Raw genomic sequence first — 15,526 nt, 5'->3', positions numbered from 1 at the left:
GGGCACCGCCAGGGCCGTGAGGGTGTCCTCCTCCTGAGAGGCGGCCGCCTCCGCAGGCACTGGGACCCCCGTGCATGCCACCACCCCGGGCGGCTGTCGCAGCGCGAGGTGTGCCTGAATGTTCTGGACCACTTTTAAGATGTTATCTGACCCTCCTCGGCTTTAGATAATGCGATACCGAGCTCCCGCATAAGAGAGAGCAGTCGTTCGAGGGCCAGCGAGTCCAATGCCTTGCCCGCAAGGGTATGTGGCCTGAGCCAGCGCCAGCGCCAGGAGGGAGCAGCGGTAGGCAAGTGGCGACTCCCGCCGCCGTATGGAAAACTTCAAGCATGCGCTAGGACGGTGGCTCAAACACGGCGGTCATCTGTTGGTACACCGCTGGGAGCGATGCTCTGTCAGCCGGCGGGATAGCCTTGAACGCCTGTAGCGCCCTCTCGTCCAGGCATGTCGGAAGGGCCCGCAGCGCCTCTTCCATCGGCCAACTCACCGACTCGTACGCCGCATCGAAGCGGTCTTGAAAGGCCAGCCAGTCGCCCCCCTTCGCGATGAACGGCGCGACCGGAGGTAACCGGGTCAGCCGCCGGTCACCCGACAATACGTATGGCGAGGACGCACCAGCGCCCCCCCCGACGGCATCTCCAAGGCCGCAGCAGCGACGCCGGGTTGCCGAGCCGCCTCAGCCCCGGCCCCCAGCTGGCAAGCCGCGGTGGGGTGCGGAGCCGTGGCGGCAACCGCAGCGGAACCCAGAGTCGCGGCGGGGAGCGGAGCCATAGCGGCACCGGCGGCGGTGTGCGGAGCGTCGGCGACCATGGCGACGGCCATGACGGCGGCAATGACGGCGGTTTGCGGCGTCACGTCCAAAATGGCACCCGGTCGTGGCTTCATACCTAAAATGACGCCCGATGGCGGCGGCGCGTCAAAAATGGCGCACAACTCCTGCGGTGCGTCCGTTCCAAAAATGTGTCGGAAACGCGCACACGCTCTCCCACCTCGGCCACCATGATGGCGAGCTGTGCCATCGTCCGTAGGAGCAGCTCCAGCTGCCCTGAGAGGGCCCGCCACGTGTCCGGCGGCGGCGCACCAGCTCCCCCAGCCGCCGTCTCCTCCTGCTCCGGCCGGCCTGGCTCCACGGGGCGCATCTCCGAAGCCCTGGTCTCCGGGATCACCGCAGGACCCTCCTCCGCGCTGTCTTCGTCGTCGGAATGCACCGCAGGCGGGATTCTTCTTCTCGTGCCAGACTTGGACATGGCGGCAAGCACTGAAGTCATTTCCAACACCAGTTGTTGTCGTGCAAAGTCGACTCGGAGGCAGATCTTCTTTAGGGGCTTACGCCAGGGGTTTATTAGGGGCTTACGCCAAGGGTTTATTAGGGGCTTACGCCAATTACGGGCTAAAGGATAATATACTTCTCTCCAGGGGTAGGGGTCCTAGGCTCCCTCGCACAACTAGCTTCCCGGGCTCTTCCCACTGCGCCGGTCGAGGGATCATCCAACATTGGCCGACCAGGTAAAGCAGCCACTCCTAATGCTAGCACTAGTTCCCTTCTAGACTCCGTCCGCCCTACCCATGGGTCTAACTTCCACCCTTCACGTTCCCGGGCTCCTGCAACGACCCCGCTCGCGTCACGGGCTCTTGCTTAAGTACCACAGGGAGACATGACATCATCGCCCCGCCCCCTGTACATGACGTCACTTCCCGTGAACTACCAAATTATCAGTTTCCTGTCTGCCAACAATCTATTACATCTAAAACAATCTGGGTTCCGAAAATAATACACCAACACATGTGCTGCATTAGACTCTCTGAATCACATTTACAGGAGCCTTGATAATAAGCAGTACTGCGCCTGTCTTTTTCTTGACTTGTCCAAAGCTTTTGATACGGTAGTTTTTCCAAAAACGCAGTAAAATGGTAAAAAATTACCTCTTTTCTCGCACTCAAACTGTATTCACAGATGGTTGGAGGTCAAACAGTGTTAAGATAACAAAAGGGGTTCCACAGGGTACCATCTTCGGCCCCCTCTTGTTTTCTCTTTATGTCAATGACTTGGGCACTGACCTGGATCATTCCAGGGTAAAACATCTTTTTGCAGATGACACGATACTGATTACTGCTGGCCGCTCTCCGAATGACGTGATTGCTAAGCTCCAAGGTGATTTCAACAAACTACAACATCAACTAGTTGCTCTTAAACTAGTCTTGAATACCTCTAAAACCAAGGTGCTATGCTTCTCACCAGCACTAAAGCAGGAAGTTATTTTGCCCCAATTGCATTCCTTAAATAATTATCAAATAGAGCAAGTCAAGATCTATAAGTATCTTGAGATCATCCTGGATTCAAAACTTAATTTTGAAGATCACATTGATTATATTGGTAAAAAGACAAAAAAAAATTGGTTTTCTGTATCGACACAAGCACTGCTTCCCCCCTATGTTTCGTTTGGAATTGATAAAAGCTACCATACTGCCTCTACTTGATTACTGTGACATCGTGTATAAATCAGCCCCAAGTACTGTACTGAAGAAGCTTGACTCATACTCTTTGGTTCTTTAGGTAAAGTCACGTAGGTGAAAGAAAAAAAATCATGACGTTTCGGAGGCAACACAAGCTTCCGTCATCAGGTGGGACAACCTTGGAAACGTCGTGATTTAATTTAGTTATTTTTATTTTTGTTTTCACCTACGTGACTTTCCCGAAAGAACCAAAGAGTATGGATCCTTGCAGTCACGAAAACTTCAAATCTAAGCTTGACTCAATTTATCACTCGGCCTTAAGATTTGCATTGAACTGCCCATACAGGACACATCATTGTGATCTCTACATTGGGTCAAACTTAACATCACCAGATCTTATTTATTCACGATGTACTTACAAAAATATCCGCAGATTACCTGCTGGATCTCCCCTCTGTTTCAAAGAACAAATTTGACCTAAGGTCTTCGCTCATTTACCAGCTTCACATTCCCTATTGCTGTACAAATACTGGCGGAAGGGCCTTGTTATTGATGCCCCCAGGGTCTGGAACGCTATTGCCAATAAACTGCAATTTGAATCACTACCTATGAGATCTTCACTCAAAACTGCTCGAGAGGAGTTGTACACCCAAGCTGCCACTGCTAGTTTAACACGTAGGCTTTCGCGACCAATATTGTTCATAATCAACGATTTTTGGGTTTAGATCGCGTTATTTATAAATGTGTCGTAACCCTTCACCACCCGACACGGCCAATCAGTAAAAAAAGTGTCACGTTGACAAAAGACAAATAGTTCACTGCTTTAGCCCACCGGTGTGTTGAAGCGTGAAACCACAACATTTACAATTTGAGTAGGACGTTTCGCTGGTAATTGCATCCAGCATCATCGGGCAATTCGCCAGAATGGTGAGGCTCTGCTGTGTCTCCCGTTCTTATATAGAGCAGCAGCAGGGTGACGCCATCATTAACTCATTAACTCATCAGGTGCAAAGATTTGAGGGGGGGGGGGGGTTATTGTAATTATATACTTGATTAGTAATAAGGCTATTGTTACGATGCGAGTTGTAGATTAGTAATCATTTGGAATGTGTTCTATTGTGATTATGCTACATTAATAATCAGTTAGTGCTTGTTTCCCTTATAAGGAATTGTAATGCATCTTATTTAATAAACTTTGAAACCAGAGCACTTGCCTCGAGCACATTAAAACCATCCTTTTGGTTTAGATATGTGGATGACACTTTGGTTGTCTGGCCACATGGTAAAGATACACTTAACGATTTTCTAAATCATCTCAATGCACAAAACCCGGCCATTCAGTTCACCATGGAAATGGAGGTGAATAACACACTCCCGTTCCTGGATATTTTACTTGGGCATGGCCTAAATGGTAAAATAACACACAGCGTTTACAGAAAGCAAACGCACACTGATGCCTATCTGAATGCGAAATCGCATCATCACCCAGCTCAGAAATCCTCTCTAATCAAGACGCTCATACATCGGGCTAAAACAGTGTCAGATGATGAAAGTCTAGTGAGAGAGATTAAACATGTTAAAGAAGCACTAAGACAGAATGGCTACAATAATGCTCAAATTAACAGAGCACTAAATGCCAAATCACGATCGCAAAGCAACACTGCTGAAAGCGATCAGATTATTAAAACAATAAAAATACCATTTATCTCAGGAGTAACTGACAAATTAGCCCGTGTTTTGCAAAAGCAAAACATTACAGTAAGATTTGGTACAGTACACAAAATTCAACAATTAGTAACGTGCACTAAAGACGAATTACCTAAATTATCAACAGAAGGTGTATATCGGATTAATTGTGTATGTGGCAGATGCTATATTGGACAGACAGGGCGTAACGTTAGTGTAAGACTAAAAGAACACCAGAGAAATATTAAACTATCGCAAACACAACTGTCGGCAGTGGCAGAACATGCTTGTCAACAGGGACACTCAATTGATTTTGACAACGTTGAAGTGTTGTGTAAAACTAGTTACTACTGGCAAAGACTATTTAGAGAATCCATTGAGATTGAGAGAAACAGAAATAACTTTAATCGCTCAGACAGCTACAGGCTTAGTGCGGCCTGGAAGCGTATTATTAAATAAGATGCATTACAATTCCTTATAAGGGAAACAAGCACTAACTGATTATTAATGTAGCATAATCACAATAGAACACATTCCAAATGATTACTAATCTACAACTCGCATCGTAACAATAGCCTTATTACTAATCAAGTATATAATTACAATAACCCCCCCCCCCTCAAATCTTTGCACCTGATGAGTTAATGAGTTAATGATGACGTCACCCTGCTGCTGCTCTATATAAGAACGGGAGACACAGCAGAGCCTCACCATTCTGGCGAATTGCCCGATGATGCTGAACGCAATTACCAGCGAAACGCGTTCCTGAACCGGTTCTCCCTGATACACTGCTGCGGCTCGTCGGTGTCCCGTGGGTTCTCCAGCCACCCCGGGGTGTGCGAGGGCCCCAGACCGGGTGGTCTGGGGTGGCCTTGCTGCCGGAGGGTGGGGGAGCCGCGGGCGCTGTGGGAGGAGTGACCCAGCTGCAGCGAGCACATGGAGATGGAGACGGAGTCGCGGCGCACGGCGCAGCCTGAGGAAGACACCCGGGGCGCTGCGAGAGACCGTAGGAGCGGGGCGGGCCCGTCTGGTGCGAGGGTGACGTCGGGTGAGGCGCAACAAGGGAAGAGAGTGGGGGGGGTGGAGGGGTTGGGGAGCGCGGGGAGGGAGGAGCGGGGAGGAGAACGAGGGGGAGCGCCGGGAGGAGGGGGTGGGAGTACCCCCGATCGGAAGGGGGAGGAAGGGGCAGGAGAGGCGCCCGCAGCCCAGGGGCCGGGAGGGGGGCAGTGGAGAGAGAAGACGGCGGGGGTTGGCCCGGTGGGTGCGGGGAGGCCCGGCGGGGGAGCGGGGAGGTGGCGCGGTGGAGCTGGGGCGGGCCTGACCCCGTTGCAGGCCAAGAGGCACAATTGCGTGCGGGTCGAGTTTAAGGAAGATGTGGAAGAGGGGGTCACCCTGGACAGGACGACCTTCGTGAGGTCGGTTGTGCTGGGAATGCTGCAGGTGGAGGTGGAGGACTTGTACTGCCTGATTGCCCTGCCGGGGGGGAGGGCATTCGACGTGAGCTTCACCACCAACATCCTGCTGCAAAAATTCCTTGCCCGTTTCGAGGAGAAGGCGGGGGAGAAGCCGCTGGCGTCTATGAGGACGCGGTTGCTATCGGACCTGGAGACGAAGGTCGTGACCGTGTTCCTTTATAATGAAGCGTTGCATGATCAGGACGTGGAGGTGTGGCTGCGGCAGCACTGTGTGGTCCTGTCGGGCTGCAAGAGGGTGCTGGATGCGGCGGGGATATGGACGGGGGCCAGGCAGTGGAGGGTGCGTCTGAAGACGGAGGGGGGGGCACTGAAGCATGTCCCGAGTGCTCTGAACATCGGCGGAAACAGGGGCTATGTGGTGTACGCGGGACAGCCCAAGCTGTGCAGGAGGTGTGGGGGAGGGGGGCACCTGGCAGCAGCATGCGTGGCGCGCGTTTGCTACAGGTGCAGGGCGCGGGACCACACGGTGGAGGAGTGCGGGGAGCCAGCCCTTTGCAACCTGTGCGGCAGCAGAGGGCATTTGTACAGGACCTGCCCAGAATCCTACGCTAACAGGGCGCGGGCATGGCGGAGTGGCCAGGTGGAGGAGGCGACGGAGGCTGCCGGACGGGAAGTGGGCCGGGAGCGGGAAGGGGAAGGGAAAGGGGAGGTGGAGGAACCGCGGCCCCCCGAGGAAGGTGAGGGAGGGGGATCGGCGGAGGAGGGAGCACCACCACCACTGGAGGGGGCGGAGGAGGGAAGGGGAGACGGCAGGGAGGGGGAGGGAGGGGGATCGGCGGGGGAGGGAGCACCACCACCACTGGAGGGGGCGGAGGAGGGAAGGGGAGACAGCATGGAGGACTCGGGAACGCCGCTGGGGAACTGGTCGGAGGTGACAGGAGAGGAGGGCGAGGTGGGGCAGCGGGTGGAGGAAGGGGCGGATGAAGCATGGGAGGAAGTGGGGGGGAGGAAAAGGAAGCGGGACAGAGTCCTGATAGGAGCTAGTCCCCAGGAAGACACGAGCCCTTCAGGATCCGCGCCGGACTCGGGAGAGTCGGGGTGGAGGTGGGGGGAAGGGGGGGAACGTTTGATCCGGGGAAAGCCCCGTAAATCAAAGGGGAGGAAAACGGTTAAGGGGAAGGCGGGCAAAGGCAGGAGGAGGGAGCGCGCGCCGGAGTCCGACACGGGATAAATCACGCCCCGGCATAGACATATCCGCAGCATCGGTCAATGTGAGAGGGATGAAGGGGAAGGGAAGGAGGGGGGCAATCATGCAGTGGCTGCAGCTCACCAGAAGCGATGTAATCTTCCTCCAGGAATGTCACCTCCCCTACACCCTAGGGTCGGAGGCTCTGCTGGACGGATGGAAGGGACAGTACTTTTGGTCTGGCAGCAACGAGAGCAGGTGCACAGGTGTGGTCACCCTCATAGGAAGACGGGGAATGAGTGTAGAAGGGACCCAGGAAATAATACCGGGTCGGCTTCTCTGTCTAGACGCTACTTACCAGGGCGTGCAGCTTCGGCTGATAAACGTGTACGCCCCGGTACGGTGCATGGAAAGGAAGGAGGTGTGGGAGAGCCTGGCGGGCCTACTGGCCACCAGGAGGCAGGTCATCGTGGGGGGCGATTTTAATTGCCCGTTAGGCCTGGCGGACCTGGTGTCGGTGAAGGGGAGGAGGAAGTTAGATTCCTCTTCCAGGGAACTGAGGGAGCTGATGGGGACCTTTGGGATGGTGGATACGTTCAGGAGGATGCACGGCACGCGGCCAGAGTTCACGTGGGCGGACAAGAGTGGGGGAGCACAGTCACGCATTGACTTTATCTTCGTTTCCGACAAGGTAAATGTGGGCAGCGCGGGGGTGGAACCTTTTCCCCTCTCGGATCACAGAATGGTGGTGGCGGAGCTTGTGATCCCGGGGGGGGTGAAGAGGGGGAAGGGCGTGTGGAAGATGAATGTGGGCTTGCTGGCGGAGCAGGAGTTGGTGGAGGATTTCAAGCGAGCGTATGCCAGCTGGAGGACGCTGCAGGTGTGCTTCCCCACGAGGGTGGAGTGGTGGGGGCATGTAAAGTGTAGGATCAGAACGTTCTTTCAGTGTTACAGTAGAAGAAAGGGGGTGTGTAGGGATTTGAGACAATGGAACGCTAGGTTAGAAAGGCTGTATGGGCTGCTAGGGCTAGGGTTCCCGGTGGGAGAAAGGATAGCGGAGATGAAGGGGAGGGTAGCCTCAGTCCTGGAAAAGAGGGCTAGGCAATTAGTGTATAGGGCGAGGGTCAGGGCAACAGAGGATAGGGAGCAGTGTACACGTTTTTTCCTTAAGGCGGGTAGGGAGGGAGACAATGAAATGAGGGAGCTGGTTAGTCCTACTAGGGGTAGACAGGTGACGACGGAAGGGATGATTAGTGTAGCGGAGGACTTTTATGGGGAGTTGTATAAAGGGAAAGGGATAGATGGGGGGCGGCGGGAGGAGCTGCTGGGAGCATTGGCGAAGAGGGTTGAGAACCCGGAGGCGCTAGGGGAGAGGATTCAATGGGAGGAAGTGGAAGGGGCGGTGAAGGGGCTGAACAAGAACAGGACCCCAGGCCCGGACGGGATCCCGGCGGACTTTTACATAAAATTCTGGGAACTCCTGAAGGAGGATGTTGTGCAAATTTGTAGGGAAACGTTGGAGGAGGGGCAGGTGCCGGACGACATGCAGGAGGGCCTGGTGACACTGATTTATAAAGGGAAGGGGGAGCGTAGGGACCTGGGAAGTTGGAGGCCAATAACCCTCCTGAACGCGGACTATAAGATCGTGGCAAGGGTGGTGGCAGGGCGACTGGGGAAGGTGGTGGGTGAGGTGGTGGGGCCGGACCAGACGTGTGCGGTCCCGGGGAGGAGGATCGCGGACACTTTGGTGGTCTTGAGGGAGGCGATTGAAGGCGAGAGAGAGAGGGGGTGTCCGTTGGGGATCCTAAGTCTGGACCTGGACAAGGCCTTCGACCGCCTCTCTCATGAATTCATGCTGGCGGTGATGGAGAGGATGGGGGTGTGCGGGCCCCTGGTGGAGTGGGTGAAGCGACTCTATGGGGGGCTCAGGGCCAGGCTCCTGATAAATGGGGAATGCTCCGGGATCATCCCAGTGGGATCGGGGTTGCGGCAGGGATGCCCGATGTCCCCAGTGCTATTTGTCATGTGCATGGAGCCGCTGGCGCAGATGATAAGGAATGACCAGAGGATTGGGGGGGTGGTAATACCGGGGAGCAAGGAGCAGGGAAAGGTGACCCTGTACATGGACGACGTGGCCGTGCTATGCAGGGACGTGGTATCGGTATGGAGGGCAATGGAGGGGATGGGGAGGTTCTGCGCGGCCTCCGGATTGAAGGTCAGTGTGGGGAAAAGTCAGCTCATGGTTTTTGGAGACCCGAGGCTTTTCGAGGGTCGGCCGCCGGAGCTGAGTCTACAAACAGAGGGGATAAAGATACTGGGGGTGTTTTTCTGTGGGGATAGGATGGGGGAAGGTAACTGGGAGAAGGGGGTGAGGAAGGCAAAGGGCTGCCTAGGTAAGTGGGCTGGGAGGCGGCTCACGATGGCCGGTAGAATTATGGTGGTTAAAACAGAAATATTACCACCCCTAAACTACTTGGCGCAGGTGTTCCCGCCAGGTGGGAGGGAGGCTAAGGCCTTGACCACGGCGATTTTCAGGTTTATCTGGGGGGGAGGGATGGAGAGGGTGAGGAGGGCCGTGGTGTGTCTGCAGGTCCAGAATGGGGGGAGGGGTGCCCCAAATGTGGGGTATACCCTGCAATCGACCTTTGTCTGCAATGCGCTGCGGCTGTTCTTCTCTGCGGAGCCGCGGGGCAAGGCAGCGTGGTATATGAGGTACCGACTGACGTGGCGGTTGCGGGGGCTCGGGATGACGGAGGCAGGAAGGAGCACCCCTTTGGACTGGCCGGGGGGCTGGGTTAGCGACGTGGTGGGGAGCTACGTCGGGCAGCACGGCCTGAGCCGGTGGGGGGGTCGGTGGGCCCCCAGGGAGGTGCGGGCTGCGGCGGAGAAGGAGGAGGCCTGTGACGAGGTGGCCGGTGCGAGGAGGGAGACGCACGGGAAGATTTGGAGGAATGTGGCGTCGGCAGTGCTCACGAAGGAGCAGCGGGACCTGTCATGGCTGGCTGTCCGAGACAGGTTGGAGACGCGGGGTTTCTTGTACAGCCGCCAAATGGCGCATACCCCCAAGTGCCCGAGGGGCTGCAACGCGGATGAAACTGCGGCGCATGTGATGGTGGCGTGCCCTTTCGCCCAGGTAGTCTGGAAGAGGAGTAAGCCGTTGCTGGCCCGTTTCGCTCTATCAAGGGTGATGGCACGGGACGTCATGTGGGGAGAGCTGCGGGGGGTGGGGAGGGAGGACAGGGACCGGGTGTGGGCTGTAATAGGAGCGACGAAAGAGGCGCTGTGGAAAGCGCGAAAGAAGGGGCTGGAGGGGTCCCTGACGTCCCCGTTGGAGACATGCTATGCTGCGAGGAGACTGTTGGAAAGGGTGGTAGAGATGGACCAAGGGAAAATGGGGCGCGAGGCCGCAAGGGAACGATGGAAGTGGCCGCTGCCCAGGGTGGGCTAGGGCGGGGGGGGGGTGGGAGGTCCTCGCCGGCATCCGGGGGGTGAAGGTGTGCGTGGCTGGAAGGGGAGGCTTCCCCTCCGATGCTGTGGCACGGGTGATCCCGGCCCAGAGGATGGGTCGGTGACTGAGCGGGACCTTTAGGGCACGAGTGAGGGGGCGCCCCCTCGGGATTCGGTTTGTTTTTCGGTTTGTTGTCACCGCCGAGATACTGAATAAAATTTAAAAACCGCAATTACCAGCGAAACGTCCTACTCAAATTGTAAATGTTGTGGTTTCACGCTTCAACACACCGGTGGGCTAAAGCAGTGAACTATTTGTCTTTTGTCACTGCCACTGCTATTCAGTGGCCTAAAATAAAATAAAATGTTTCGCTCCAGATGACCACTGCAAAGTATGATCTGTGTTTTGATTTAGTGCGCTGATCTTAAAGGTGCATTGAAATTTTTTGATACTCCGACTGATGCTCCTGCTGTTGTGGAGTGACTCATGCAGCCAGCTATGGCTGCAGGGTTTGGTGGTACATGTTGTTTATGTCGTTTATTGTGAAAATTCGGTCACAGTTCCTATGATCACTGTTACATTGCTTTTATGGCTTTATTTTGGTTTGGCCATGTTTGTTTGTTGTAGTACGGAATTCGACTCATGGCCTTAATCTAAGTTGTCTTGTGGTTGTTGTTGTTGTTTGACTTGCACACAGCGTTGGTGTAGGGTGCTTTTTCTGCAATATTTGTTGTCTTTTCTTGGATTTTCTGTTTACACATAGTCACTTTAAGATGTTTTCTTGTTCATGTTTTTGTTTGTTGCGGTTGCACCCGATTCAAGAGCCTAATAGCTCACAGGGCTATACCAAATAAATGAAACTGAAATTGTGTTTGTAGAATGTACCATTCCAGATGAAGTAAGTGTTGGTAAGGCAGTGCCTTACCAAAGTTGGTACATCTGGATTCAGTCCCTGTTGGACCAAGTCTTCAATGATTACAATGGTATCAGGTACAGGTACCTTGGTGAACAGGGACACTACATCGAAACTGACAAATCATCTGGAGACAGTGATATGTCCTTGATTAGAGAAATCGAGTGAGCTGACTTAAGTACAACTAAGGTGGTCTTGTCCGTGAAAGGAAGCAGTGTCTCAGGCAGAAATCGAGCCAGTTTGTAGGTGGGTGAGTTAATGGTGGAGACGATAGGATGGAGCGGGGGGGGGGTACCTTCTTTGTGGATCTTTGGAAGGCCATCCACTTTACTCCAGTGACCCGGATGCTGCCACGGGGTCCGCTTTCTGTCCCCCCTCCTCTCTCCCCCCCTCCTTTCTCTCCCCCCACTGCCGAGGCCTATATAACCTCGTGGCTCGTGCCACGGCAGATCTCTCGCCTCCTTCAGCGGTTTTTTTCTTGCTGTGGTTGTCCCACCTGATGACGGTTGCTTGTGTTACGATCGAAATGTCGTGATCTATTATTTTTTAACTCACAATTAAGTTATCGTGCGTCTTGATTTCATGCGCATGCCAGTAAGCAAACAATCCTGGTGTTCAGTAACAAATAGCAGCAGTGACGCTACTAGATTTCACGCGAGGTATTTTTTTCGAAATATATATTTTGTATTCGTAACAATGTTTTTTTGGCATTTTTGCTTAATTGTTGGAAGATTTTTTTAAAGAAGTTTCTTAATATTTTTTAAACATGTTTTAATCTGTTGAATCGGGGCCCCCCTGTGGCCGACTTTGCCCCTATGTGTCGCATAACGCTGCCACGTACCCCCAACCATGCAGCGCCTCTGGGTGTACAACGCGCGAGTCTACGCTCGGTAGTTTATCGTCTTAATTGACAGTAAACACGCGCGCATGAAAAACGACAGTTGCAATAAATGCAAGTGGGGTGGGGGGGGGGATATAGACGGCACCACTCGGTTGCCCGACAACACAAGCTGCGACAACAACAAAAATCCGCAACCCCATGAGCCAATTCTTTATTCGATTTACGCTTCAATTTTAACAATTACGTCGCGTTTTACAAACGCTTTTTTCGCGTGGTCTTGTCTCCTTGAGGCCACCGTAATTATTACCCGGAAGTGACGTGCCCGTCAGCGCGGAGTGAGAGGACCTTGCAGCGATTGTCAGACGGTAACACTGTACACGAGCACTGTACCACGCACACTAAAGTACACAAGTACCACGCACACTAAAGTACACAAGCACCATGCACACTAAAGTACACAAGCACCATGCACACTAAAGTACACAAGCACCATGCACACTAAAGTACACAAGCACCACGCACACTAAAGTACACAAGCACCATGCACACTAAAGTACACAAGCACCATGCACACTAAAGTACACAAGCACCATGCACACTAAAGTACACAAGTACCATGCACACTAAAGTACACAAGCACCACGCACACTAAAGTACACAAGCACCATGCACACTAAAGTACACAAGTACCACGCACACTAAAGTACACAAGTACCACGCACACTAAAGTACACGAAGGACCATGCACACTAAAATACACGAAGGACCATGCACACTAAAGTACGCAAGCACCATGCACACTGAAGTACACAAGCACCACGCACACTAAAGTACACAAGCACCATGCACACTAAAGTACACGAAGGACCATGCACACTAAAGTACACAAGTACCACGCACACTAAAGTACACAAGCACCATGCACACTAAAGTACACAAGTACCATGCACACTAAAGTACACAAGCACCATGCACACTAAAGTACACAAGTACCATGCACACTAAAGTACACAAGCACCACGCACACTAAAGTACACAAGCACCATGCACACTAAAGTACACAAGTACCACGCACACTAAAGTACACAAGTACCACGCACACTAAAGTACACGAAGGACCATGCACACTAAAATACACGAAGGACCATGCACACTAAAGTACGCAAGCACCATGCACACTGAAGTACACAAGCACCACGCACACTAAAGTACACAAGCACCATGCACACTAAAGTACACGAAGGACCATGCACACTAAAGTACACAAGTACCACGCACACTAAAGTACACAAGCACCATGCACACTAAAGTACACAAGCACCACGCACACTAAAGTACACAAGCACCATGCACACTAAAGTACACAAGCACCATGCACACTGAAGAACACAAGTACCACGCACACTAAAGTACACAAGCACCATGCACACTGAAGTACACAAGCACCACGCACACTAAAGTACACACGCACCACGCACACTAAAGTGCACAAGCACCATGCACACTAAAGTACACAAGCACCACACACACTAAAGTACACAAGCACCACGCACACTAAAGTACACAAGCACCACGCACACTAAAGTACACAAGCACCACGCACACTAAAGTACACAAGCACCATGCACACTAAAGTACACAAGTACCACGCACACTAAAGTACACGAAGGACCATGCACACTAAAGTACACAAGCACCACGCACACTAAAGTACACAAGCACCACGCACACTAAAGTGCACAAGCACCATGCACACTAAAGTACACAAGCACCACGCACACTAATGTGCACAAGCACCACGCACACTAAAGTGCACAAGCACCATGCACACTAAAGTACACAAGCACCACGCACACTAAAGTACACAAGCACCACGCACACTAAAGTGCACAAGCACCATGCACACTAAAGTACACAAGCACCACGCACACTAAAGTACACGAAGGACCATGCACACTAAAGTACACAAGCACCATGCACACTAAAGTACACGAAGGACCATGCACACTAAAGTACACAAGCACCACGCACACTAAAGTACACGAAGGACCATGCAAACTAAAGTACACAAGCACCACGCACACTAAAGTACACAAGCACCATGCACACTAAAGTACACAAGTACCACGTACACTAAAGTACACGAAGGACCATGCACACTAAAGTACACAAGTACCACGCACACTAAAGTACACAAGCACCATGCACACTAAAGTACACGAAGGACCATGCACACTAAAGTACACAAGCACCACGCACACTAAAGTACACAAGCACCACGCACACTAAAGTACACAAGCACCACGCACACTAAAGTACACAAGCACCATGCACACTAAAGTACACAAGTACCACGCACACTAAAGTACACGAAGGACCATGCACACTAAAGTACACAAGCACCATGCACACTGAAGTACACAAGCACCACGCACACTAAAGTACACAAGCACCACGCACACTAAAGTGCACAAGCACCACGCACACTAAAGTACACAAGCACCACGCACACTAAAGTACACAAGCACCACGCACACTAAAGTACACGAAGGACCATGCACACTAAAGTACACAAGCACCACGCACACTAAAGTACACAAGCACCACGCACACTAAAGTACACGAAGGACCATGCACACTAAAGTACACAAGCACCATGCACACTAAAGTACACAAGTATCACGCACACTAAAGTACACAAGCACCATGCAGACTAAAGTACACAAGCACCACGTACACTAAAGTACACGAAGGACCATGCACACTAAAGTACACAAGCACCATGCACACTAAAGTACACAAGTATCACGCACACTAAAGTACACAAGTACCACGCACACTAAAGTACACAAGCACCATGCACACTAAAGTACACAAGTACCACGCACACTAAAGTACACGAAGGACCATGCACACTAAAGTACACAAGCACCACGCACACTAAAGTACACTAGCACCACGCACACTAAAGTACACAAGCACCATGCACACTAAAGTACACAAGCACCATGCACACTGAAGTACATAAGCACCACGCACACTAAAGTACACAAGCACCATGCACACTGCAGTACACAAAGCACCACGCACACTAAAGTACACAAGCACCACGCACACTAAAGTGCACAAGCACCATGCACACTAAAGTACACAAGCACCACGCACACTAAAGTACACAAGCACCACGCACACTAAAGTACACAAGCACCACGCACACTAAAGTACACAAGCACCATGCACACTAAAGTACACAAGTACCACGCACACTAAATTACACGAAGGACCATGCACACTAAAATACACAAGCACCATGCACACTGAAGTACACAAGCACCACGCACACTAAAGTACACAAGCACCACGCACACTAAAGTGCACAAGCACCACGCACACTAAAGTACACAAGCACCACGCACACTAAAGTACACAAGCACCACGCACACTAAAGTGCACAAGCACCATGCACACTAAAGAACACAAGCACCACGCACACTAAAGTGCACAAGCACCACGCACACTAAAGTGCACAAGCACCATGCACACTAAAGTACACAAGCACCACGCACACTAAAGTACACAAGCA

The 15,526-nt window shown here is 52.4% G+C and overlaps 1 protein-coding gene across 3 annotated transcripts in view; it reads left to right on the top strand.

Annotated features, from left to right (window-relative positions):
- The first annotated feature begins 11,506 nt into the window (after positions 1 to 11,506).
- The window catches only part of CDPF1 (cysteine rich DPF motif domain containing 1), a 68,170-nt gene continuing 64,150 nt past the window's right edge, over positions 11,507 to 15,526 (top strand). The window contains exons 1-2 of one of the 3 annotated variants that reach the window (XM_078618516.1): positions 11,507 to 11,761; positions 12,234 to 12,308. Coding sequence is in view for 1 of the 3 variants with exons in the window: in XM_078618518.1 (XP_078474644.1) it covers positions 11,685 to 11,761 (77 nt within the window). In the remaining 2 variants the exon portion in view is untranslated. The other 2 variants (XM_078618518.1, XM_078618514.1) reach the window with 2 other exon arrangements.

Source organism: Lampetra planeri, chromosome 58 (genome assembly GCF_965212315.1).
Source record: "Lampetra planeri chromosome 58, kcLamPlan1.2.h2, whole genome shotgun sequence".
NCBI lineage: Eukaryota > Metazoa > Chordata > Hyperoartia > Petromyzontiformes > Petromyzontidae > Lampetra > Lampetra planeri.
The sequence above is the reverse complement of the archived record's forward strand: the minus strand, read 5'-3'. Positions and strand labels throughout refer to the sequence as shown.